Source organism: Peromyscus californicus, unplaced genomic scaffold, assembly GCF_007827085.1.
Source record: "Peromyscus californicus insignis strain IS unplaced genomic scaffold, ASM782708v3 Scaffold_6__1_contigs__length_162567912, whole genome shotgun sequence".
In the NCBI taxonomy this organism is placed as follows: Eukaryota; Metazoa; Chordata; class Mammalia; order Rodentia; family Cricetidae; genus Peromyscus; species Peromyscus californicus.
Genome location: NW_026294584.1, coordinates 161,618,307 through 161,645,401, shown reverse-complemented (window position 1 = coordinate 161,645,401; position 27,095 = coordinate 161,618,307). Strand labels below are relative to the sequence as shown.

The following is a 27,095-nucleotide window of genomic DNA, read 5'->3' as shown; positions in this document are numbered from 1 at the left end:
AAAGACATGAAAGCAGAAGGTCTAGTTGTGAAAAGGAAGGGGAGTAGAGGAAATGGGAGGGGGACAAAAGAGGGTAATAGAAGAATATGATAAAAAATGTACATGAAGCCAGGCCATGATGGCACACGCCTTTAATCCCAGCACTCTCAGGAGGCAAAGGAGGATGGATCTCCCTGAGTTTGAGGCCTTCCTGGTCTACAATGTAAGTTCCAGGACAGCCAGGGCTGTTAAACAGAGAAACCCTGTCTCAAAAAACAAAAAACAAAACAAAAAGTACATGTATGGAGATGTTATACTTAAATTTGGTTTTTTTTTTTTTTTTTGTTTTGTTTTTTCGAGACAGGGTTTCTCTGAGTAGCTTTGCGCCTTTCCTGGGACTCACTTGGTAGCCCAGGCTGGCCTCGAACTCACAGAGATCCGCCTGGCTCTGCCTCCCGAGTGCTGGCCTAAATTTGGTATTATATATATATATATATATATATATATATATATATATATGCTAATAAAAACAAAATATCTAAGTCATTAATGCTTACAATCTTTTTTTGTTTTGTTTTGTTTTGTTTTTCAAGACAGGGTTTCTCCATGTAGTTTTGGTTGTCTCTGTAGACCAGGCTGGCCTCGAACTCACAGAGATCCGCCTGGCTCTGCCTCCCGGGTGCTGGGAATAAAGGCGTGGGCCACCGCCACCTGGCTAATGCTTACAATCTTATAACCAGTTACTGCTCAAATGAACAAAAAATGGTTTGTTTCTTGGCTAGCACAAACAAGTTAATTTTCTGTTGTATTTGTTTGACTGGCTTAGAATCTAACAAACATTCTACAAGAAGCCACCAACAAAAATAGAGCACACATAGTAAAATATCTTTGTGTGCACCGTTATAACAGAAGCAATAATTGTATAATAGGGAATGTTCATAAACATTACAGTTACCAAAGCTTATTTTCCCAGTAGCATTACCCTGCTACTACCTAGATTACCACCATTCTTTTATTCACAAATGGCAGGCAAAGTGAGACCATGGTTCTGTAGATACTGGAAAGATAATAAACCAAGAAGCATAACTATCCCCCACCCCAAATACAACCCAGCTAAGAAGGTAAGAGAAGTCATTACAAGGGTTCCAGAGGATTACTGGAGGGTAGGTAGAAGCTAAGGGTCAATTACCGAGGTTGTTAATTTACTGTGGTCTGTCTGTCTGTCTCTGTCTGTGTGTCTGATCTCCCACTCCAGATCCTCCTGCCTCAGCCTCTAGAATGCTGGGATAACAGACGTGAGTCACCACACCCCGCCAGGGACTAGGATCTTAAAATGTTTCAAGCATCTGCAGGCCAGTTTAAAAAGATGGTTCAGACATTGTGGGAAATGACCTCAGCGTGCTGTCTCCCTTCTCCAAAGCTACGTTATTGTTTAGGTTGGGCTGGGCGACATCCCCTCGGGAAGACAGGATTCCGCTCGGCCGCTCGTGCTGGGACGGGCTGATGGGGGCTGCACCGCGGCGGGCAAGCACGCACTCTGACGCCGGCGATCCCTCCGAACTCACAGGTGCGCGCCCCGCACCGCGCGCCTCCGAGCTCTGCGCGCGCGCCCACCGCGCAGCTCGGCTCACTTGACCCGCGGGCGCCAGACGCTGTGCTCGGGCGGGCGCAGCCGCGGCGTCGCGGCCTGACTAGCTGACACTCCCCCTGCGCGCCCCTCCCCCGCCGCGGCGAAATCCCGCCCGCCCGCGCGCGAGCCGGAGGCCGCTTCCCCGGCACCCGCGGCTAGGAGTCCCGCTGCGGCGACTGCGCGGCCCTAGGCGCGCCGGGGTCGCCTTCGGGTCGGAGCGGAGACCGCAGTCCGAGCGGCGCGGTGGCCTCCTCCGCGAGTGAAGCCTGCGACGCTCCTCAGCCAGGCTTCTCATCGATTCCCATCCGAGAGCCTCCTCCGCGAGCCCCGGCGACGGCCGCACAGGCAGCGCGGCGGGATGAGCGGCAGCGGCGCGGCGCCGGGCCCGGGCTCGGGGTCCTCCCCAGCCGCCTGTCGCTTCGCGCACTACTTCGTGCTGTGCGGGATCGATGCGGACAGCGGACTGGAGCCCGACGAGCTGGCGGGTAAGGCAGGGCTGGCTGCGGAGGCGCAAGGGAGGCGAGGTGCGGGCTCTAGACAAAAAGTCGGCTGCTGTAGCTGCACTCGGGCTAGACGGGCTCTCGTGGACGATGTAATGACATTGTTGTTAATTCCGCGCTCTGGCTAAACCGGCGGGCGCTGGATCCGCGTAACCGGCGCGGGCCGCCAGAGGGCCGGACCCCTCCGCTGCTTGCGAGCGGTTCATGGCGCGCGCGACCGGGCTGTGCAATGGTTCGCGAAGTTTGGCCCTGGCGGCTGACGCGGCGTTTAGGCAGCTCCGTGAAGGTGTCGGGACCGCGGGGCTAGGACGGGGTCCGCTCGGGCGAGAGGCCCAGCGGGAACGGCCCCGACAGCTCTGGGTCGGCGCCACCCCTCCCCCCTGGTTCTGTGATGACGGCCGAGTCACCCTTTGGAATCCTGTGGATTTGGCAGTGCCAATGCCGCGAGCTGGCGAGGACCTTTGGACGCTTGGGATGCGGCCTGATGCTTTGTTGATCCCCCTGCCCCGTTCCTGAGTTGACGTAGTTGGACTGGCCTCCCCAAGAGGGGCGCACCGTGAGTCATCGCCGAGGTGTCACCGGAGGAGCATGGCCCCCATTTGACTGGTCTGGTGACGCAGTGCGGGACCGAGCTGGGGAAGCTACACTGGGAACCCGGGCAGTAGAAAGAGGATGGAGGCGGGGGAATGCGCAGTGTGGAGAGCAGGCCGGGAGAAATAACAGATTGCATTTTTCACCCTCCTTTCCTCCGTGGGATCTGAATCATGATTTTTTTTTTTTAAAGGGTGAGACACGTGACACCTACCACCTGAACTTTATCTGTGTCAGTGCTCAACACTTAGGTCATAGCCTTTCAGAACAGCTTCTTTGGAACATAGCATGCCTCATTGATTGCACCAGTATAGATTTTTCTTTCTTCCATTGAGGAGAGGATTGGGAAGATTGTATTAAATAATAAATGATAGTAAACAAAACTGCTCAGCCTTTAAAAATACAGTCCCACGTCTTAGCTCAACATCTTTTTATTAAGTCAGCTTCACAGCAAAATGTTTTCAACAAAAGCTAAGTATAGTTTTAATTAATTATTTATTGGAAAGAGGAGTAATAGAGTACCAAGTTTTCCCCGTATGTGTAATTACGTAATATACTATTTCTTCAGCTGAGATTTCATGTACATGTTAAGAATGGCATTGTTAAGGGATATGAAGTTGGGGGTAAATGTCTGCAGAATGATTTTGGAGAAAGATTTCTCTTGGACTGGTAAAAGAATACTCTTTCTAAGGCGTCTTTAAACAACTGGGATTTCTTGGAGGCCTTCTATGCTAGGTGACTGATGAAAGAAAAAAGTCTGTTTGCATTTGTCTTTGTCTACTTACACCAAAACAACACCTTTTAAAAAGTGTGTCCCGGAGCCGGGCTGTGGTGGCGTACGCCTTTAATCCCAGCACTCGGGAGGCAGAGCCAGGCGGATCTCTGTGAGTTCGAGGCCAGCCTGGACTACCAAGTGAGTTCCAGGAAAGGTGCAAAGCTACACAGAGAAACCCTGTCTCGAAAAACCAAAAAAAAAAAAAAAAAAAAAAAAAAAAAAAAAAAAAAAAAAAAATTGTGTCCTGGGACTCTCCAAGCGTAACGCAAATAGCGCAAAATATTTTATTTTAATGTAATTTTAATTTTCTCTCTTCATTACTTTTTCTTTTTGTAACAGCTGGACGTAGTAGCTCATGCTTGTAGTATTGGTACTTAGGCTGAGCACTGTAGTACTTAATACTGTAGTCTCAGGCTGAGGCAAGAGGATTGGTGTGAGTTTGAGGCCAGCCCGGGCTAGAGTGAGAGACCCCGTTTCAAAAACAACAAAGGGCAGGCAAGGTTGGAGGAACAACTTGAGAAAAAGCAGTACCTGAGGAAGAAATAGCTATAAACTTTCTAGAAATGACAACATACGACACACACACAAAGATTTTGTGCGTTTTTATTCCTTTGTGTGTATGCCCTGTGTTTTGTGTGTGTGTGTGGGGGGGGAGGACGGGGTCATGGTGCGTGTACCACAGCATGTGGAGGACAGAGGACAACTTTGTGCTGTCACTTCTCCCATTGCACTCTTATGTGGGTTCCAGCAATTGAACTCAGGTCTCTAGACTGGTGCAGCAAGGACTCTTACCCACTCGGCTGTCTTGCAAACCCTTTCATGCATTTTTAAAAGATATATATTTATGTGCACACTTATGTGTACCTGTGCAAAAGTGCAAGTGCCAGCAGAGGCCAGAAGAGCATATTAGATGTACTGGAGCTGTAGGTACAGGGGGTTGCGAGGCACCTGATGTTAGTTCTGGGAACTGAACTCATGTCCTTTGGAAGAGCAGGCAGCAAGCGCTCTTAATCCCTGAGCCATCTCTCCGGCCCCTTTGATGTGCAGTTTTAAAAACTGTATGTACTTGTTTATCTTAAATGTATGAGTGCATGCTTGCTTTCTATGGCATGAATGTGGAGATCAAAGGACACCTTTGAGAACCAGTTCTCTTCTTCACTCTGTAGGACCCAGGGATTGAACTCAGGTCATCCAGTTGAGCAGCAGGTGCCTTTTACTATTGAACCTCCCATTGGCCTCTTTTATAAGTTCTCTGGGACACATTGTGTTTTCTTTTTTGCAGTAACACATAATTGACCTTTCTGCTCACAATATTTGGAGTGCTCAGATAATGATGTGTTTTTGCCTGGTTTTGATTATTCAGTCATTCAACAAATGGGTTTTTAAAAGCTCGGCGTAGATTGTCAAGAAGCACAGGGAACATCTGTAAAGAAAATAAAGTCCCTTCCATATTGAAGCTTACATTATAGTGTAAACAAATAGTGAAGATCCTTTTATTTTTCTTACCAGTACTGGAGATTGAAAATAGGACCTCTTACGTGCTAGGTACTGAACTACATCCCCACCTCTTTAAAAATTGTTTTTAGCCGGGCGGTGGTGGCGCACGCCTTTAATCCCAGCACTTGGGAGGCAGAGCCAGGCGGATCTCTGTGAGTTCGAGGCCAGCCTGGACTACCAAGTGAGTTCCAGGAAAGGCGCAAAGCTACACAGAGAAACCCTGTCTCGAAAAACCAAAAAAAAAAAAAAAAAAATTGTTTTTAGTCAGGGCCTCAAACCTGCGTTGTATCCCAGAAAGGCCTTGAATTTAGGATCCTCCTGCCTCAGCCTCTTCAGTAGCTGAGATTGTAGCCTTTCCACAACAGATCCAGTTTTTATGTCCAAATTAGTAAAGAGATATGAGAAAAAATGGAGCAGGAAAATGGGATCAGAATTTCTGTTATTTTATGTTGTTGGTGGGAGTCCCATCCTGGAAATGCATAGGCATGTGCTCTATCGCTGGGATACCTCAGCCTTTGATTTTAAATAAGATGGTTAGGGAAGGCCTCACCTAGAAAGTGACGTTTGAACACAGCCTTGAAGGAGGTGGAAAAGCAAGCAATATGGACTGTCTAGGGCAGTGGTTCTCAACATGTGAGTGGCAGCACAGGGGTCACCTAAAGACAGTCTTTATATAATATATATATATATATAATATAAAGATATTTACATTATAATTCATAACAGTAGCAAAATTAGTTACGAAGTAGCAGTGAAAATAATTGTATGGTTGACGGTCACCACAACATGAGGAACTGTATCAAGGGGTTGCAGCATTAGGAAGGTTGAGAACGACTGGTCTGGGGGAAGAGAATTATAGGCAGAACAAACAGCGAGATACCCTGAAGTGGAACAGTGACCAGTTTATGTAGGTGACTATACCAGGCTTTTTCTTTAGAACCACCAGCCAGCTCCCAAATCATGACACCAAGACTTCTTAGTTTTGAATGTTAGCTCAGACTAGCTTGGACTCGTTCCTGGCTAGCTCTTTTAACTTAAGTTGACCTGTTTCTCTTTATCTACCTTTTGCCTCAGGGTTTTTTGTCTTTCTGTATATGCCTTATTTTCCTGCTTCCTCCAGTTTCTGGCTGGCAGCTCCTTCTTTTTCTCCCTCGTTCTCTCCTCTCTTTTCTCTGTTTTTAGATTTCTTTTCTTTCTTATTCTCTCTGTCTGCCAGCCCCGCCTAGCCCTCCCCTGTCTAGCTATTGCCTGTTCAGCTTTTTTTTTTATTAGACTAATCAGGTGCCTTAGGCAGGCAAGGTGAAACAGCAACACATCTTTTCATAATTAAGTAAGTGCAGCAGAAACAAAGGTAACACATCTTTACACAGTTAAAGTAATATTCCACAGCATAAACAAATGTAACACACCTTTACATAGTTAAAGTAATATTCTACAGCAGGTAGCAGCTAACTAGGAGACCAATGTGAATAGAATGGGCAAGATCATAGAGACAGATTAAGAGAAATATTACAGGGCCTCAAAGACATTGCCAAAGACGCTGAAAGATTTTTTTTAAACTGAATAGTTGTATCATCTGACATACCTTCTGAAAGGATCACTGTCTGCCAGTGAGTCAGCTCAGCCTGAAATGGTGCTTGTTGCAAGGCTGACAATCTGAGTTCTCTCCTCGAGACTCAAATAGTAGGAGAGAACAGACTCCCGCAAGTTCTTCTCTGACTTCCACACGTGTATGTCTGCCCAAGAGCACATGCATCACACACACACACACACACACACACACACACACACACACACACACGTAATAGAATTAAAATTGTTGTTTTAAATAAAATTATTATTTTATATGTATCTCTGTTTTACCTGCATGTGTATTGGTGTACCACATGTGTCCTGGTACCCAAGGAGACCCAAGAGGGCATTGGATCCCCTGGAACTGAGCTTATAGGTGGTTGTGAGCTGCCTTGTGGGTGCTGGGAATTGAACTTGGGACCTTTGGAAGAGAGCCACTGCTTTTAAATCACTAAGCCATCTTTCCAGGCCTCATAAACAAAAATTTTTTAAAAAATAAAAAGATCACTGTGGCTGCCAGGTTACATAGATATGAGGAAACAGTGGTAGCTAGTGGTTCTGTTTCATTCTTTGATGGAAAGGGGTTTGGGGAATTGGTGGAAATGAGTCAGGGATGTGTGTGTACCTGTGTGTACATACACACAGCATGCATGTACCATCAGGAGTTATTAATGAATCGGATGATTATGTTTGGTTTCTTTTTTTTCTTTTGAGACAGTTTTGCTGTGTAGCCCTGGATGACCTTGACCTTGTGGCAATCTTCGTCTTCCTCTTGAGTTTATAGGCGTGTGCCATAACCCTCACTGTGACTGAGTTCTATTAATTTAGTAGTCATAGATAAGGAATATGATTAGTTATGACTGAAAGATTTTTGGCCTGAACAATTACGAGTTTCTCTATGGAAAGAAGACTAATGGAGAATCAGACTGAAGTTTAGTTCAGTTTCGTTTTAGACAGGTTAAGGTTGAAGTGTCTGCTAGACTTTAATGGAGATACTAAATAAATAAGGTATCTCTCAGGGGAAAAGTCCAGACTAGACATAAATTTAAAATCATGAAACCACTTATGTGTTGAGTAAATAGAAAAGAAGAAACTTAATGATTGAGTCCTGGGCGGGGTGGGTAAGCCAACAGGCACAGGTGGAGAAAGAGAGGAGAAAATATCCGAAGAGATTAAATAGTATTGACAGTAGATGGATGGGTAAAGGCAGTATCATATTTTCAATTAGCAGTCTTCATTTTCCATAGAGCTACATTTGGAGATCAGGAAGCTGTATATTAATTAGTTTTCTGTCGCTGAAACAAAAATACCTTAGGCTGGGTATGTTGGTAAGATATGAAGACATTTAGCTCATAGTTTTGGAAGCTGAAAGTCCAAGATCCAGGTGATCCTATGGTAAAGGCCACATAATAGCATGGAAGTGGTGGACAAGCTCACGGGAGCAATCACATGATTAGAGAAGCCAGACGTTCAGGTTGGGTAGATGTGCTCTTTCTAACTGACACTCTCAGCAGTTAACCACTGTAACGGTCTTTCTAGTCGGACTTTCTTTGGACTGCCAGCCCCCAAATAATGATGCGGAGACTTACTAATTATGAAAGCTTAGCCTTGTTCACAACTAGCTCTTATAACTTAAATTAACCTGCTTCTATTAATCTGCATTCTGCCATGTGGCTTTTTACCCCTCTTTCATTCTGTATGTCAGACTCCCTCTGTGTCTTGCTGGCTAATGCTGCATGCCTAGATTCATCCACCTGAGCTCCTCTCTCTGTCCAGACGTCCCACCTAACCTCTCCTGCCTAGCTATTGGCTGTTCAGCTTTTTATTAAACCAGTCAGATGCCTTTGGTAGGTGAGGCAAAACCTAGACACATCTTCACACGGTATAAACAAATATCCCGAAACAAACCATTCCTCAGATAACTGAATTAATCTTTTCTGAGGCTAACACCTCAATATCCTAATTACCTGCCAGGAGGCCTCCATCAAAGATTTCATCCATTCTTAACATTGCCACACTGAAGACCAAGCTTCCAGCCTGTGTGTTGAGGGAGAAACTGTTTTGTTTTGGTTTTTTTTTTTTGGGGGGGGGGTTGTTTGTTTGTTTGAGACAGGGTCTCATGTAGCCCAGGCTGCTCCCTACTTAAGTGGCTCAGAATGATCTTGGAACTTCTGATCCTCCTACCTTTGCCTCCAAAGTGCCAGGACTATAGGATGAACCACCATACAAGGTTATATTGGCTTTATTGATTATTCAGGTTCTACATACAAATAACACATCTTTTTTTAAAATAGTTTATTTGTTTGTATTTTATGTGCATTGGTGTTTTGCCTGCATGTATGTCTGCGTGAGGGTATCAGATCCCCTGGAACAGGAGTTGTAGACAGTTGTGAGCTGCCATGTGGGTGCTGGGAATTGAACTCTGGAAGAGCAATCAGTGCTCTTAACCACTAAGCCATCTCTCTAGCCCTCCTGAAATGACACTTCTTTACAGAGGCCTTCTGAAGCTGTACTTTCCTCCACGCTCTTATCAGTCACCTAGCTTCATTTGTCATAGCATTCAGAAGGCTAATTTTTAAAGAAGTATACATTAGTTTTGTGGAAAGAATTGTCTTCATAACTTATCAGCCTATTTTTTTCCTCATGAAATATATGATAAGGTTAAGCACGTATGTATGTATTTTGAGACAAAGTTTCTCTATGTAGCCCTGGAACTTACTGTGTAGACTAAGCTGACCTGGAACTCACAGAGATCTGCCTGCCTCTGCCTCACCAATGCTAGGATTAAAAGTATGTACTCATGCTGGATTTAACCTTGTTTTTTTTTTTTTTTTTTAAGTCAGTCACTGCACATGGTAGCACATACCTGCAGTCCCAACTCTCTGGAGATACTGCCTCAAACAGACAAACCAACAAACAAACCAAATCTCAGATGTATCTAAATAGGCATCATGTAGATATCAGCAAGACATTACTGTTATTAATTACTATTATTATTTAAAGCAAACAACTAGTTTTACTTTTTTTATAAACTAATGTCAGGCACTTATAGGTAGTATTTGTAGAACCTCAAACAGTGGTGGCATTAAAGAGTGCTTATAGGTTCTGTTGTGGCTTTAAAGAAACATGTTATGAAATTGTATTGGCGGTTTCCTTCTTCATGCATATCCATATCAGTTCTGGGCATGGTCAGCCAGTAGAGTTTCTGTAAACTTTAACCCTTTGTATTTACATTTAGACTTTTTTTTGTGGGGAGAAGGTGCTGAGGATTGAAGCCACCAACTTGTGCATGCTAAGTGTGTGTTCTGCCATCGAACTACATACACTCCTATACTTACTATGTTTTGTTTTTATTGTGCTTATGCATGTATGTGTGCATGCACATGTGAGGGAGAGGAGAGTGTGTGTGTGTGTGCATGCACATGTGAGGGAGGGGGAGTGTGTGTGTGTGTGCATGTGTGAGGGAGGGGGGAGTGTGTGTGTGTGCATGCACATGTGAGGGAGGGGGAAGTGTGTGTGTGTGTGTGTGTGCATGCACATGTGAGGGAGGGGGAGTATGTGTGTGTGCATGCACATGTGAGGGAGGGGGGAGTGTGTGTGTGTGTGCACGCACATGTGAGGGAGGGGGGAGTGTGTGTGTGTGCATGGACATGTGAGGGAGGGGGGAGTGTGTGTGTGCATGCACATGTGAGGGAGGGGGAGAGTGTGTGTGTGTGTGTGTGTGTGTGTGTGTGTGTGTGTGTGTGTGTGTGTGGATCTCGATCTCTAGCTCAGACTGGCCTCAAACTGATGAGGATCCTCCTGCTTTAGCCTTCAGGATGTTGGGATTACAGGCCAGGTGGTGGTGGCGCTCAGGAGGCAGAGGCAGGCAGTTCTCTGTGAGTTCAAGGCCAACCTGTTCTACAGAGCGAGTTCCAGGACAGCCAGGGCGACATAGAGAAACACAAAACAAACAAGCATGAGACACTATGTCAGGCCAGGGTTCTACTCTGAAAATTGTTTTGTTGTTGCCCCAACCTGTCTTCCTCTTTTCCAGTGCAGCACACACTGTTATCCATTTCACAGGGGAGATTATCCCATAGTTTGAGGAAACTAGAACCGACTTAAAGTTCTTAAGCTTTAGAGGTCTAAATTCCTCCGTACGCCTCAGTGCTCAGTGGGTTTTGCTCTTTCTGTTTTCTAATCCTTTGCTTAAGATCGAGTCTTATGTATCAGGCCGGCTTTGAACTGGTTATAGAGTAGCAGCTGACTTCAAATTCCTGGTTCTCTTTCTTCCCCGTTCTGAGTGTTGGGTTGATTTTTTTGTGATTGTTTTCGTTGTGATGTGGTTTCATTCTGTGGCCCACACTGGGACTGAATTGGATGCAGTCCTGCTTCATCTTCCTGAGTTTTCTAGGGTTACGGAGTGATCGACCACACAATCCTAATCCTTTCTTCAAAATCACCTTTTATTTTCACCCCAGTCTTCATGAAATGATCTCGCCTATTGTTCTTTTTCTCTCCTTTCTTTCTTTTTTTAACAGTCCAGGTCCTTTATTTCTTTCTGTACATTAGGCCATGAATTCGTATGGAATGGGCTCCAGCAGCTCAGGCTCCTTTCTATCAGTCTTCACAAAGTGTGTTTCTCTGGGTGGGGCAGGCTGGCGCTTCAGTTGAACCCAGGTGCCCTTCTCTTTGGCTTCCATTTTCTTCTGATTGTTTTTGTTCACTGGCTTCAGGAAGCTGTCTCAGCTCTTAGAGTGTTTGATGTGCTCAGTCCACACGTTAATTCTCTGGGCAAGAATCCTACCCTTAACTTGCTTGTTTTGGTTTTTCGAGACAGGGTTTCTCTGTGTAGCTTTGCACCTTTCCTGGAACTCACTTGGTAGCCCAGGCTGGCCTGGAACTCACAGAGATCCACCTGCCTCTGCCTCCCGAGTGCTGGGATTAAAGGCGTGCGCCACCACCGCCCGGCTAACTTGCTTGTTTACAGAGGTGCTGCGGTCTTGCTGTGGTAACACGGGGCATTCCCTTTGGAACGGTGCCCGTTCCCTTGATGTCTTCGATAGACCTTCTTGTGGATTCGCATGCATGTGGCCAAAGGAACAGAAGAGCAAATCCGTGTTTCCTCAAAGGCCTGGAGAACATACAGCCAGTGACCCTTTGTATTTGTCATTTCGGCGAGTTACTGGAAGATGGCTGCAGCGGCCAAAAGTCCTATTTTTTTAAATTGTCCTTATTGTATTACTACGTAGAAAAGGAAGGTTCTTGGGCTGGAAAGATGTTCAGTGAGAGCATATACTGCTCTTGCAGAGGACCCAAGCTTGATTCTCAGCACCCACATTAGGTGGCTTATAAACCACCTGTATCTCTAGTTCCAGGGGATCTGACATGTCTGGCCTCTGAGCGCGCGCGCGCGCGCGCACACACACACACACACACACACACACACACACACACACACACACACACACACACACACACACACGTCTGGCTTCTGAGTTCATACACACACATACCCGAACATGTGCAAAGTTAAAAATAATAAAAGTCTGGAAAAGGAAAGATATTCTGTGCTACTAGTATCTCATAGTAAAGAAATTCTTTTTAATTTTTTTAAGGTTTGGTTTATACATATGAATGTTTATGCGCATGTTTGGTGCCTGCAGAGTTTAGAAGAGGGTTGGATCCTCTGAAACTGGAGTTAGAGGTGGTTGTGACCCACATGTGGGTTCTAAGAAGTCAACCCAGGTCCTCTGCAAGAACAGCAAGTATTCTTAACTGCTGAACCATCTCTTCAGCAAGCACCCCCAAAGAAATTCTTCTAATGGCAATTTAAATCCTCCAGTTAAACTTCGTCTCCAGCAGAAATTGGAGTTTCTTGGGGCATAATAATTTATATTTCTAGCATCTCTTTAGTTCCCTCCTTGTTCCCAGACTTAGGACTCAAAGGGCAAAGGATGATTTCCTCTGAAAAAATAAATCGGAAATTTGAAGGATGGGAGTGGGGATCAGGTGGGTATCACACAGTGTGTGCTTGTGTGTGGTGCCGAGGGTGTAGCCAAAGGCATTATACATGCTGAGCCATTAAATGTTTTTTGTACTGTTGTACAACACCCCTGTCACGTGAAAGTTCTCTTGTCGTAAGAATTGGACTAGCATATTATGTGGAATTCCATGAGAATGAAATTGGACTTCCATAGGAGGAGTCTGAGCATTGGGAATTTACAGATTTAAGACTTAGGAATCATTCAGCTTTTTGGTGAGTGCTTTATTTTCTAAGCTAATTTCTGTTCACTTTAAGTTTAGCTTAACCTTTAAGGAAATTTAAGTGGCTGGGATAACAAGATAACAGATTTTAAAAAATGTTTTCTATCTCCTATCTTAAGTGTATTCTTCTTCTTAAAATAAATAAATTTTCTTTTGTGTTTCAGTATTACAGCTTACCTCCAGGAAAATGTGCTTTCATATTTGGCTTAACTTTTTTATGCAGTTGTTCACAAGAACAATGACTGTGATTTCATAGTTTATAAAAACAGAGACATTGGTACCCCTTGGGGACTGTGTCAAAACAGGTCATTTCTTTTGGTTCTCCCCTCCTGTCAGTACTTACTCCTTTGTTGGCAGCCTTAGCTCCAACCTTGAAAGCTGTGTGTGCCAGAATAAAAAATCTTATTTATTGTGAATCATTTGTAAACATCTTGTTCCTGGTGGAAGGGATAAGTGGGATGCAGGGAAAGGAGGGCAGATAGTAGAAACTGGTAGAAAACAAATTTAAATATCACTTGTTACACCACAGTTTCGTCTCCTGATATTGGTAACTCCTGTTCCAGTTAGAGGACAGCACATGGTACAGAAAGACCCAGACAAACTCCCTAGACCTGAGATTTCTTGCAACCCCTCTTATTTTTTTATTTACTAAGATTTTAAATTAAATTTCATGTAAGCCATGTGTGGGTGTCCACAGAGACCAGAAGAAGGCATTAGGTTCCCTGGAGGTAGAATTACAGGCAATTGTGAGATACCCAGAGTGAGTGCTGGGAACCAAGCATGGATCCTCCAGAAGAGCAGCAAGTGGTCCTAACTGCTAAGCCGTCCTTCCAGCCCTCATGACTACCTCTAGCCAGATAAATTTTTACACAACTCTGGGAATATAGGTATATAAGTTGAATCATTTACTGATAAATCATAAAGAATTTTATTTTAAAATTAATTCTACACAGAGAAACCCTGTCTCGAAAAACCAAAAAAAAAAAATTAATTCTTTGATATACATACAATTTTACTATCTACCTAGAATGAAAATATATTTGCATACTAATGAGACAGATGTATAACTTTATTTTTTTGTAAAGAATTAAATTTTGGCAGAATATTTGATACTGCAAGAGATAGCATCATCAATGTTTTTTCTGAGTTGATTACCATTTTGATTTTATAATTGCCAGTGCTGAGAATACTTCTCTGTATGACAAAGTATGTTATTAAAAGCCATCTCAAATTGTAAATTTTGCCTTAATTTTAATCAAAAATTCATTTCATACTTTTTTAGAAGCCAGAGTCTTGCTCATGCTGGCTTGGAACTCACAGAAGCCTCTGCTTTCTGAGTGCTGGGATTAATGCTTTGGGCCATGCCGGGCATGCTGGTTTATGCTTTAATCTCATCATTTCGGAGGTGTAAGCAGCTGGATCTCTGAGTTCCAGTTCTGAGACTCTGTCTCAGAAAATTAAAAGAAAAAAAAAAAAGGGGGTTGGGGAGTTTGGTCTACCTGGCTGTTTCGAGATTTTCTAAAATGAAATTTAAATCAACCACTCAAGCAGCAACTTAAAAAAAAAGATTTATTTTTATTTTATGTGTATGAATGTTTACCTGCATGTGTGAATATGTACCACATGTCCAACTGATGCTTGTGGAGACCAAATGACGTTATCAGATCCCTTGGAACTGGAGTTAGGTTGATTGTGAGCCTCTATGTAGATGCTGGGTACTGACCCAGGTTCTCCTCAAAAAACAGCAAATGCTATTAATCATTGACCCATCTCTCTAGCCACAAGGCAACAATTTTTAAAATTAAGTATTCTTATGCAATACAATAAAAAAAATACACTAATTTGATAATTCCACACTGAGGAATGACAGTAGGAAGATATTAAAAATCTTTGTTTTCTTATCTTTGGACACAGGGTTTCATATAGCCCAGGGTGCCTTGAACTTGCATTGTAGGACCCCGAGCTTCAGGTCCTCCTGCCTCTGCATCTCAGGTATTAAGATTGCAGCTCTACATCACCAAACACATCTTAATCCTCTCTTTCTTTCTTCTTTCAGTCCTGGGAATGGAACCCACAATCTCCTGCGTACTAGGCACTAGGCTACATCTCCAGCCTTTTTTTACATTAAAATGTTTTTAATTTAACTTAATTTTATGTGTATGAGTGTTTTGCCCGCATAAATGTCTATGCATCACATGTGAACTTGGTGCCCAAGGAGGTCAGAAGATGGTGTTGGATCCCCTGCAACTGGAGTTGCCTTGTGGGTGCTGGAAATCAAACCTGGGTCCTCAGGAAGAACAATCAGTGCCTCTTAACTGTTAGTCATTTCTCCAGCCCACCTCACTCCTTTTTTGAGACAAGGTCTTGCTACATAGCCTGGCTGTCCTGGAATTCACTATGTAGATCAGGCTGGTCTTGAACTCAAGAGAGTTCTGCCTCCCCTGGGATCAGAGGTGTTCACCACCATGCCTGGCTTCAGCTCCCTTTTTTTATTTTCAGTGCCCCCTCTCGAGACAGGGTTTCTCTGTGTAGCCCTGGATGTCCTAGAACTCGCTCTGTAGACCAGGCTGCCCTCAAACTCACAAAGATCCGCCTACCTCTGCCTCCTGAGTGCTGGGATTAAAGGCATGCATCACCACCGCCTGGCTTATTTTTAGTTTTGAGACAGGGTCTCACAAGTTGGCAAGACTGGGCTGGAACTCACTTGGTAACTCAGCTAGGCCTTGAATTTGTAATCCTCCTGCCCAGCCTACCAAGTAGCAGAATTACAGATCTGTACTACCAGGCCCAGATCCATTATGTTTCTATAAGAGCAGAACACTTCATATGCACAGTAAAACCATCATAATTCATATATACAGTAGTCTTGACTAGGAGTGAAGTTGTTTGAGACAGTGTTCATTGGTTGTCTGGTGGCAAGACATCTTGTGCATTGCAAAAATGTACTTACTGTGTTCAAACCAGGGCTACAATGAAATTGGGTACAATAGAGCCAATAACACTTGGATTACTTATGCATTTGATTGTTAATTAATTTTTAGTTGTTCCTGTTCATAATCCTTTTAATGTTTACCCAATTTTTGTGATCCATCCTCACATTCTATTACGTGACTTCTGATAGTGTTATGACTAAAGTTTAAGTGGCAGAGCTCTATAACCCTAGAGTAACAAAAGATGTAATTGCCTGCTAACAGAGGCAGAGTCAGTTGTACAGACTGAGTCAAGAGACTACACAGTTTCTTGTACAGTTGCTCAGCTTGTTTACTGAAAGTTAACAAGATTATGTTTGCTCTTGAAATTAAATCTCATTCAAGCAGGAGTAAAAATTTGGCATTTTCTGAATGTGGACACAGGCCGTTAAATAGACACACCTTGTTGAATCATTAGGGGAATGGAGGCCTTGAAATGACATGTCTGTTGACGTGTATATGCACATTAAGTATTTATTTTTGTACCTTATGGAACTCTATAGAAAAGATCAGATGACAGCTTTTTCCTGAAAGTCTTTGAGGAACTGAAGCACTAGTGTATGTTTGAGAGATTATTCAAGTACAGATGAAATGTAATTTTAATTTCCTTGCTCTTAATAATAAAGTCTTAATATTAAAACTGCCTTGAGACTTAAAGTATAAATGATTGTATTGCTTTTATAAATCCAACTGAATAGCCTTTAATGCCTCTAAAGTAATGAGATAGTCCTACTCTCAAGTGTGGGAACTACTCTGCACTCTGTTCCCCTGTTCCCTGACCTTTGCCTTTTAACCCTGCTGCTTCGTAATGAGATTATGGGCCTCCCAGCTTCTCTCCAGTCTGCTCGGGTTTCCATGCACAAAGTAAAGCTTTAGACTTCCTTAAAAAGCTGTTTTTAGAATTGAAGAAACAACTTAGATTTAAGTGTGGATATGAGTTTTATTAAATGTGGATATGAGTTTTATAAACAATTTTTCTTTAAAAAGTTTTCTTCCTTAATGTATAATATTTCTAATAGTAACCTTAATTTGTTTTGTTTATGTATGATTTAGTATGAGCCCTCTCCCTTTATTGAATAAAATGTTCTTGGAAAGTTTCATAAAATAAAATTCCTTATTTAGGCAGAAGCTAAAAATTAGAGCTTTCTGGGACACGACACTCAGAAGAAACTCTGCACAGCTTATTCCCATAGTGGTCCCTTTGGGCATGAGAAGTTAGCATGGATTGAAAGGGATCATGCATGACTGGCAATTGCTTATGGTTAAAGAAAATCACTGCTGTAATCTTTATAATAAGCAAGTTGTACTTTTTCAGTTGTTGAAAATAAAGGAAGAGAAGAGATGAACTTGTTAGTAATAATTAGTTGTTATTTGTTATTAATAAGTTGCTTTTTGGGGGAAGGGTAAAAATTAGTGACAAATGTAAGAATTTGGGGCTGATGCCTGATGACCTGACTTCCTCCATCCTCTGGGCCCACATAAAGATGAAAGATGGGAACAAACTCCACAGTTGTCCTCTGACCCCACAGGTGCCTCATCACATAAACACAACAACAACAATAACAGTAACATGTAGCTAGAGTTTTCCTGCCTTGCCCACAGTCAGGACAAATCTCTGTCACCCGCTAGTCCCACAGCCGCTCAGACCAAACCAAGTAAACACAGAGACTTATATTGCTTACAAACTGTATGGCCGTGGCAGGCTTCTTGCTAACTGTTCTTATGGCTTAAATTAATCCATTTACATAAATCTATACCTTGCCACGTGGCTTGTGGCTTACCGGCGCCTTCACATGCTGCTTGTCATGGCAGTGGCTGGCAGTGTCTCCCTCACTCAGCCTTCCACTTCCCAGAATTTTCCTCCCTCCTTGTCCCGCCTATACTTCCTGCCTGGTCACTGGCCAATCAGTGTTTTATTTATTAACATATTTGCCATACAGAACATCCCACAGCAATAACAAAAGAGTTTCAACTTAGCAGGTAAAGCCTGTGCTTCCAGGCCTAATGACCTGAGTTCAGTCCCAAGACCCACATGATAGGAGAGGACGGAACTGAGTCCTGAAAGTTGTCCTCTGACCCCACAAATGGCTCGGCATTAATATCCCTCCCCAAGTTAACAAATGTAATTAAGAGTTTGAAGATTCTCTGTTTTGTTATTTTGCATCCTATCTCAGGTTTATTTAGAAAACTGAACATTTGTTTCAGTTCTTTGCTTATTATTTCTTTTGGTGGTTTTGGTGGTGGTTGTTGTTAGAGAGGGTCTCTTATAGCCCATGCTGAGTTAAACTCATTAAGTAGCTAAGGAGATGACTTTGAACTCCTGATGTTCTTGCCTCTCAAGTGCTGGGATTCCAAGAGTGTGCCACCATACCCAGTATGTTTCAGTAATTTTAATAGGACTTCCTGAGGAGTGTCTGTTTTAAATACCATCTGAAAGATTTATAAAATGAAGCTGTTAAGACTTCGGCTCTCATGGCACTTTATTATTCTACTAAGAGTAAAGATAAATAAAATAATGGGTTTGAAATAACAAAGGGCAGTAAGTGATTTTTTTTATTTTTAAAGAATTGTGGGTTTTCACTTGTAACAGTAATAATACACTCAAATTTAAAACTGCAGTGTATACAAGAATGCTTTAAGGAAAATAACTACCACCTGTTACTCCCCAGAGACAGACTGTAAAATAAAAATAGAACTTCTCATTTCCGCTTTTTAACTAGAAGCCAGAGTGATCACTTTATTGTTAAATGAACTGAGCATTAATCAGGAAAACTTGTAAGATTTTTAGTTATTTTAAAAGATTTTATACCTGTATATGTTATATCCTGTTCATATCCGTCTCCCTGCCCCCTTTTTATCCTGTTCCTACTGTTAGCCCCTTTGTCCCTTAGACAGTTTACTTCTATTTTCTTTTTTTTTTGGGGGGGGGGTTGTTGTTTTGGTTTGGTTTGAATTTTGAGATGTGGTCTATGTAGCCCTGGCTGTTCTGGAACTTGCTATATAGACCAGGAAGACCTGGGACTCACAGGGATCCACCTGCTGTTCTCTCTGGAGTGTAGGAGTTAAAGGCGTGTCCCACCACACCTGGCCCGTGTCCCACCACACCTGGCCCTTACTTCTGTTTTCATGTGAGATAAACACATTGTTTTATGTATCTATGAAAATCTAGGAATGACAAATGAGAGAAAACATACGATTTTTGTCTTTTTCAAACTGGCATAGCTCATTTAATTATAATTTTTAGTTACCTCAGTAAAATATTTTGTCTAAATTATTACCATTTAATTTGGCATGTGACATTTGAAAAGATCTCAGTATATAGTTGTTGATTCAGAGAGTAAGTGGATAAGTAAAATGGAGTTCTCTCAGTTGTTTACTCTGAGAGAAATCAAAATCTTGCACATTTTCTATCTTTTCAGAATTCCTCCATACCATCAGTAATTAAAATACAGTGGGAAAAGAAAGAATAACTTTGAATCTCAGGAGTTTAACACTAAAATAATCTACCCTCTAGTTCTTTTTCTATAATGGAAAGGAGAAAGGAAAACACTAATGATAAATTAAATGTGAAGACAGAAAAGCTTAATAAGCAGAAGAGGCAATTAAGTGAGAAGATAAACTCTTGTTCTCTGTCTTATAGGAAGTGGGGAGATTTATTTGTTGTTACATAGCAAAATCATAATGTGTTTAGATGTTATAAGAAACTTCTGAGGAATATTTGGCTGTCTCCTTCCTTACAGGTTGCTTTAGACAATATCTGGGGAGGCCAGATTATCCAGCAACTACAGCAGATCTCATAGCTCCCTTCCTAACTCTCAACACAGAGTTATAGAAACATTTTATGATCGGTGCTGGGCACTAACTCTAGAATAAAGAGAATGTCTGCAGTTTCCCTTTACATGTAGCAGGAATAAGAACAGAGACAATGTATTGGTGGTTTTTTCTTTTTTGGGGGGTTGGGGGGCATGCTGTTGGTGCTTTTAAAATTCTCAGACCATGTTGCTATAAGGAAGTTCTGATTTTTGATCTCTTCTGTGAATGACTTTCCTACTAAAACACAGTATGAGTTTCAGATGAAAAAAAAACAAAAACAAAAACAAAACAAACCCCACAATTTTGTATGCTAGCCTAGAAATTTAATTTAAAGATGCTCAGAAATTATCGAGGATTTAAAAAGGTTCATTTGTCATAGTAAATTTAGGCAAAGGTGAATGTTTATCGTTTTCAGTAAACCTGTCAGCTTACTGAAAATTAATAGAATTTGTAAACATTGTTTTGCCTATTTAATGTGTATGGGTGTTTTGCCTGCATGTATGTCTGCATACCACTTGCATACCTGATCCCTGGAACTGGAATTAGAGATGACTGTGACCTGCCATGTGTGTGATGGGACTCCAACCTGGGTCATCTGAAGAGTAGCCAGTGCTCACAACCACTGAGCCATCTCTCCAGCTCTGGAGGAATTTTTTGAAGGCAGGATCTCACTTTGTAGCCCTGGTTAGCCTGGAACTCATTATGTAGACCAGACTAGTCTCAGACTCATAGAGATTTGCCTGCCTCTGCCTACAGAGTGCTAGGATTTAGTATGTGCACACCTGGTTCTGAATGTGATTTGCATTAGTGTAGTAGTGCCTACTGGGATTTGTAGGTTTACTTATTTATTTTGAGTAAATGAAGCAAAACCCCTAGAAAAAAAAATACATTAAAAATGAGGGGGAGCTGGACATGAATGTCTCAGACCTTGGATGGTTTGAGATAAGAAGCTCAAGAGGTCAAGGCCAGCCTCTACCACATAATGATTTTGAAACCAGACTGCTTATGTGAGATATGATCGAGAGAGAGAGAGAGAGAGAGAGAGAGAGAGAGAGAGAGAGAGAGAGAGAGAGAGAGAACGGACACAGAGTGGTTAGTTTCTATTTAGAGGTAATATTTGCATTTTTCTTTTCCTGAGAGTAACTCCACATGACAGATTTTGGGTTTGGCCAATATAGACTTAGTTGTATAAGGAGGGACACAGGAAGTAGTTTCAGATGGTACATATTGAAGTCAGTTTTGGTTTTGTGATAGTGATGATAGTAGTAATAGATACCCTTTAATTTTTTCCTCTTTTAGTATTTTTTCTTCCTTTATAACAGTGAGAATTAGAATCATTTTCTCCACATTTGTCTTGATAGTATTGGTTAACTGTGTTCATATATATAGCAAGTGGTAGACCTAGAATTTGATTTTTTAAGATTTTTATTTATTTTATGTGTATATGTGGTTTTGCCTGCATGTGTGTATATGTACCATGTGTGTTGTGTCTGGTGCCCAAGGAGGCTAGAAAAGAGCCCTGGGTCCCTGGACCTGGGATTACAGTGGTTGTTAAGCTGTTACGTGGGTGATGAGAACCGAACATGGGTCTTCCACAAAAGCATCCAGTGAGTCATTTCTCCAGAGCCTAGAATTTTATTTTAATTAAAAAAAACTTTTGTTTGTAGCATGAATCTTAAAAAGTCTTATTAATAAAAACAAACCTGGAACGAGGTATTGGGATGAACGCTGGAAGATCAGAGAAGCAGAACAAGCCACAGCCACCTCACCTCGCCAGTTCCTCAGCTGATCCCGTTTCCTCAGACTGGATGCCTCTGAGTTCTCACTCATCCAAATAGAGCTCAGCTGAACTGTTGCTCAAAAACCTAAAAGCTTAACCAGCATCTCGTTCCTCGTCCTCACACCTTAAATACCTTTCTGCCATCACTTCCTGGGATTAAAGGTGTGAGTCACCATGCCTGGCTGTTTCCAGTGTGGCCTTGAACTCACAGAGATCCAGGTGGATCTCTGCCTCTGAAATGCTAGGATTAAAGGTGTGAGTGCCACCATTTTCTAGCCTTTGTATCTAGTGGCTGTTCTGTCTCTGACCCCAAATAAGTTTATTAGGGTGCACAGTATTTTGGGGAACACAGTACCACATTTGTTTGTTTGCTTGTTTTTTGAGACAGAGTCTCACTGTGTATCCCTGGCTGGCCTGAAGCTCGATGTGGACCAGTCTGACCTCGAACGCAGAAACCTGCTCTCCTCTGCTTCCCTAGCACTCAGATTAAAGGCAAGCACCACCAGGCCTGGTGAAACTTTGAACTTTAAAGTTCAGACCCAGATAATTTTTGGTATTTTTTTCTCCTTGTTGTCACACCTACCTTTGTGCATTTACATTTTTTCTTTCCTCCTCCCCTCATTTAAGTCTGCTTTGGAGATGAAGTATAAAGATACCATACTTAAAATTATGGAAACTACTTAGTACAAGCTGAGACTTATTTTTGAGTTAAAAATGTGTTAATTATTAATTAGTAAATAATTTGTTTTGTTTTAACTTTGTTTTGCAAACTTTAGTTCGTAGTTAGAGTGCACAGATGTTTTTATGGCAGACCTTAAAATAGTTTGTTTGTAATACATTTGTGTTCTGTGTCTATAAGTCAGGGAACCATATGATCTTTAATACTGAGTTTATATAACATACCCATCTATAACCAGTTCAAATTGTGTCAGATGCTTGCACTGACCTTTCTAATGCCTAGACCATCTGGAACTCTAGAAGAATGTCTAGTTATCTGTGTGGAAGAATTTGATTAAATACTTACTCTTGGTTGGTAATTAAATACTTAATAGTACTTAGTATGGAGTTCAGTAGGATATAATTGCTCATAAAAAGTTAGCTATATTTTCATTATCATAGTTGATGGGAGTATACCTCAGGTTCTTTCATGGGATTTAAAGTGTACTTAGAACTCTTGTGTAGACATCCAAAAGAAAGTTACTAAGGTGAGGTTGTGACCACTTTTACTGACAACTAGTGTGTGTGTGTGTGTGTGTGTGTGTGTGTGTGTGTGTGTGTGTGTGTAGGTAGGTAGTTATGCAGTGTGCTTGTGTTCAAGTGTTGAGGTCAAAGGATAACTTTCTGGAATCAATCCTTTGCTTCCACCAATCATGTGAGGGATTGAACTCCAGCTGTTGTAATTGGCAGCCCAGGCATGGTGGGGTATGACCATAATTGCAGCACTCAGAAGATTAAGGCAGGAGGGTTTTGAGTTCCAGGCTAGCCTGTGCTACTCAATAACTGCAAACTCAGCAGGGGCTACCCAGCAGGGACTCTGCTTCAATAAAACAAAGCAAAACAAATCTCCTATCTGTCTCTAGCCATTTACTTATTTCCTTCAGAAGTACTTACCACATTCTTGTTTATTGTTTATATTGCCATGGGTATTTTTGTATACTGTGACATATTATTGATCTTAAGTGTATCTTCCTAGCTTTGAGCTTTTTTTTTTTTTCAGAAAGACAGTTTTTATTTCTAAAATCTGTCATAAACTTTTAGTGGGTGACAGTAGTCACCTCCACATTTTCACCAGGTTGTCTGTGTAGCCATCAGGGTCCAGCCATCAGCAGACTAGGCCAGAGAGGTGCACTGGGGTGGCTCTGCCTTGCTGCTGGTGCTGGCAACAGCTTGCTTCAGTTTATCTACAGTGATCTTATCCTCCGGGTCCCAGATCTTGATACTAGAGCTTGTGGCAGGACAGAGCCAGTAGCGTGTGGGACTGAAGCACAGGGCAACAGCATAGCCTGGCATCCTTGCTTCCAGAAGCAGAGGGATCCATCTGGACAGACTATTTGAACTTTTTTTTAAAGTGAGTCTCACAGAGCCCAGACTGGCCTTGAACTTTATGCAGTCAAGGATCCTTGGTCTTATGCAGTACTGGCGATGGGCCTGAGGATTTCTGCAATGCTAGGCAGTTGCTCTACCACATGCTATAGCCCCCAGCCCTGCTTTTAATGTTTCTAAAGTTAGGTTAACATGATTTGAGAAATCAACCAGTTACTGAAAGTGGACTATTCCATTTTTTTTTTAAATTTAGAAATCTTCGGATGTTCTTTCTTTTAACATCTGCTTTATAAATAAACTTGTCATCTGGATGTGGTGTTGTATGCCTATAATCAAAGTACTCTAAGGATGATGGGTTACTCTAAGTTCAAGGCCAGCCTGGGCTTAAAAAAAGGAAAAAGAAAAAGAAAAAAACTTGAACAAACTTGTCAATAGGGTTGCTTTCTTTTATTAGTTTACTATTACCTTGTCAGATTATTCCAAAATTTAGCACTCTCAAATATATGCTGTAGATACAAACTTGTGCTTAGCATGAAGTAAGTGTGGAGTTCAATCCTGAAAATCAAACTAGTCCACCTGCAAAATCTATTCCATTTCCCCTCCAGGGAGCCCTCTGGGTCCCCCTTAACCTAACGAGGATTTCCTAGCACTTCCTTTGTCCACTTCTGCTTTTGTGAAGACATCTGGGTTCTCGTGTTTTAAAGAGCAATTAGGCGTGGGTTTTCTTGTTTTATAGTTTATAATGATCTTACTGGAAAGAAAAGTGATGGTCTTTAAAAATGAAAAGGAGAAATAAAAAGACTAGGATAGTAGTAGTGGGGGCGGGGGACTGGAAAATGCTTGATAAATTATGAAAGGAAAGCATTTGGCTTTGGTCAGAAATTTAGTTGCTAGTCAGCTGCAAGTGAACCCATCTGGCGTACTTTTTCATTATTCTTCTGAAATATTAATGGGCTCCCACAGTCCCTGCCTTGTTTCCATTAGATTCTTACGTGTTCTCATCTTCCAGAGACTGCTGTGGATTTGCAGTAGGTTGTCCTTGTTTTGTTTCCATGCTGCTTCGGATACAATTGATTAAAAAGTAGACACTCAAGGAAAAGTTTGGATGTCTCATTTCTTTTGGCAAACTAAGCCGTGGAGCAAAGTAAATAACATAGTTTTTGAGAATAGGAAACAATGATCCAAGTAATTACCATAGTTTATTATGCTTTAAGGTATGTAAAATACTTAAACATCTCTAAATGAATCTCTTCTGTTTTCACTTTGCCTAGTATATACAAGGTGATCCCTAGCACTACAAGAAAAGAATTTATAAATAATAATAAATCTGGCCCTCAATGAGTAACTCTGTGGTTTAAAATATACATACTTTTTAATCTATGGATGATTAGCCACTTATATTTGTCACTTAGACTTCTGGGCAATAAAAAAGTCCAGGTGCATTAATTTATTTCTAATTACTTTTAAAATATTTTTATTTACGTGTCTCTGGGTGTATTTACATGGGTGCAAGTGTCCACAGAGGCCAGAAATGGGTGTCAGATCCTCTGGGGCTGAAGTTACAGTTAGTTCTGACCCAAACTCAGATCCTCTGGAAAAGTAATACAGGATCTTAACCACTGAGCCATCTCTTCAGCCTTCTATCTTCTTACCTTCTAAACTGAAGCCATTTAAAATAAACAGTTTAGCATAATAGTTGTAAATGTGGGTCCTGGAGATGACAGTGCCTGAGATCAGATTCTAGTTCTGCCATTTGCAAGTTTTGTATTCTAAAATATTAATTAATTAAATTTTAATGTGTATATCTGTGCCTGATGCCTACAGAGGCCAGAAGAGAGCACAGATCCCCTGGAACTGGGGTTACAGACAGTTGTGAGCTCCATGTGGTGCTGGGAATTGAACCTGGGTCCTCTGGAAGAGCAGCTCATGCTCTTATCTGCTGAGCCATCTCTTAAGCACATTATACTCACACATAGATTTTAAAAAGGAAATCAAAGTGGATTGAAGTTTGCCAGCTCAGGCTTAGATGATCACACTGAGATCACCAAAGTGAACAACAGTCTGGAAACCAAGTACAGGTAGATTAGTACAGCCTGATGTTTACAGAGAAAACACTATAGGGCATTGAGATCACTGTGGAAGACCAGTCTACCTCTGGACTGAAGATAACTGATTTATCCTTTTCACCTAACAGTGGGAGAAAAAGGCTTAAATCGAGACAGGGTGCAAGAGGGAGTGCATCACCTTGAGCTATAGTGTGGACTCTGACATCAGCAAGCCTCTGTCTGGGGCACTCTGGTGCTGGGCTATGAAGGCTGCCTATTTGGCTGCTAGATGAGTTTTAGGAGTATAAAGTCTCAGGTGATCCAGAGCAACTTTGCAGTTGGCTACAAGACAGAAAAATTCTAGCCTCACATTAATATGAACTTCTGGACAAAGTTTGGTGTCTCCATTTACACAGAAATGAAAAAGAAGTTGGATAGTGCCGTCAGTCTCCCTTGGAAAGCAAGAAACAGTAACACCTCAAAATAGCAGCCAAGTGTCAGATGCTTGCTTTTTGGCCATAGTGAACAACTCCAGCCTGATTGGTCAGCTGCAGGATGGCAAGATTGTCAGAGTGGCCACACGCTTCGTATAAAACTGGAATGTCAAACATAAATGAATACTGTGCAGTCATTTATTCAAACTATTTGTTGATATAGTTACCTTCAGAATTAAAAAAAAATTTATTATTATTACAGAGTGGGGGGAGGGCACATTTGTGCATGCCATGGTGCACATGTGCTGGTCAGCTTTGGGGAGTCACTTCTCTCCTTCCACTTTCGTGTAGATTCTGGGAGTGGAATCCAGGTCATCAGGCCTGAAATGCGAGTGTGTTTACCCACTGAACCATCTCACTGGCCCTGTCTGGTATTTTAAGATAGAGTCCCAGGTAGCACTGACTGGCCTTGAACCTGCTTTGTAGCCAAAGACAAAAACTCCTGATCTTCCTGCTTCTGCCTCCTTTAATAAGATCTAACTAAAAGTGTCTTCAGAGGATAGATTGAGAGGGCCTCCTCACTTCACAAATGCCCAAGTGTAGCTTAGCCTCAGAAGTCTTCTCTTACCCCTTACTGTGCAGACTTGATTTTTTTTGTTGTTGTTGTTTTTTGTTTTTTGTTTAAACCATGGATGCCTCTCTCTTTTCTTATAAACAGAATGGAGTAAATTCACTGACTGATAGAATAGGATGGTATATTAGTTACTTGTTTCATTGCTCTGATAAAATACCTAAGAAAGCAACTTATAAAAGAAAACATTTAATGGGCTTGTGGTCCATGACCATTATGGCAGGGAGCTTGGCATCAGATAGGAAGGCATGACACTGGAACAGCAGCTGAGAGCTTATAGCTGATCCACAAGTACAAGGAAGAAATAGAGATACTCCAGAAGTTAATATATTTTTTAATATTGTATGTGTGGGATGTAAGAATTGCTAAATATCATTCCAGATGTTATGATGTACCCCTCTAATCTCAGCATTTGGGAGGTGGTGGATGAAGGATCAGAAGTTCAAGGTCATCCCCAGCTACATAGGAATTTTAAGGCCAGCCTGTGCTACATGAGAGTTTGTATCAAACAAACAAGCAAAGAGATATTTCTGAATATCATGTTAGACCTCTCGATTAAAGGTGACTCAACTTTGGGGCTGGGGAGA

At 41.9% G+C, this 27,095-nt stretch overlaps 1 protein-coding gene and 1 pseudogene across 4 annotated transcripts in view; both read left to right on the top strand.

Moving 5' to 3' along the window:
• Nucleotides 1-492: 492 nt before the first annotated feature.
• The window catches only part of Dennd5b (DENN domain containing 5B), a 148,386-nt gene continuing 121,783 nt past the window's right edge, over nt 493-27,095 (top strand). For 2 of the 4 annotated variants that reach the window (XM_052721943.1, XM_052721942.1), the window contains exon 1: nt 498-2,094. In XM_052721943.1, coding sequence (XP_052577903.1) covers nt 1,968-2,094 — 127 coding nt within the window. In that variant the 5' untranslated portion in view covers nt 498-1,967. Of the gene's footprint in view, nt 2,095-27,095 lie in introns of all 4 variants that reach the window. The other 2 variants (XM_052721946.1, XM_052721945.1) reach the window with 2 other exon arrangements.
• On the top strand, nt 2,314-26,035 carry LOC128098638 (voltage-dependent anion-selective channel protein 1-like; annotated as a pseudogene).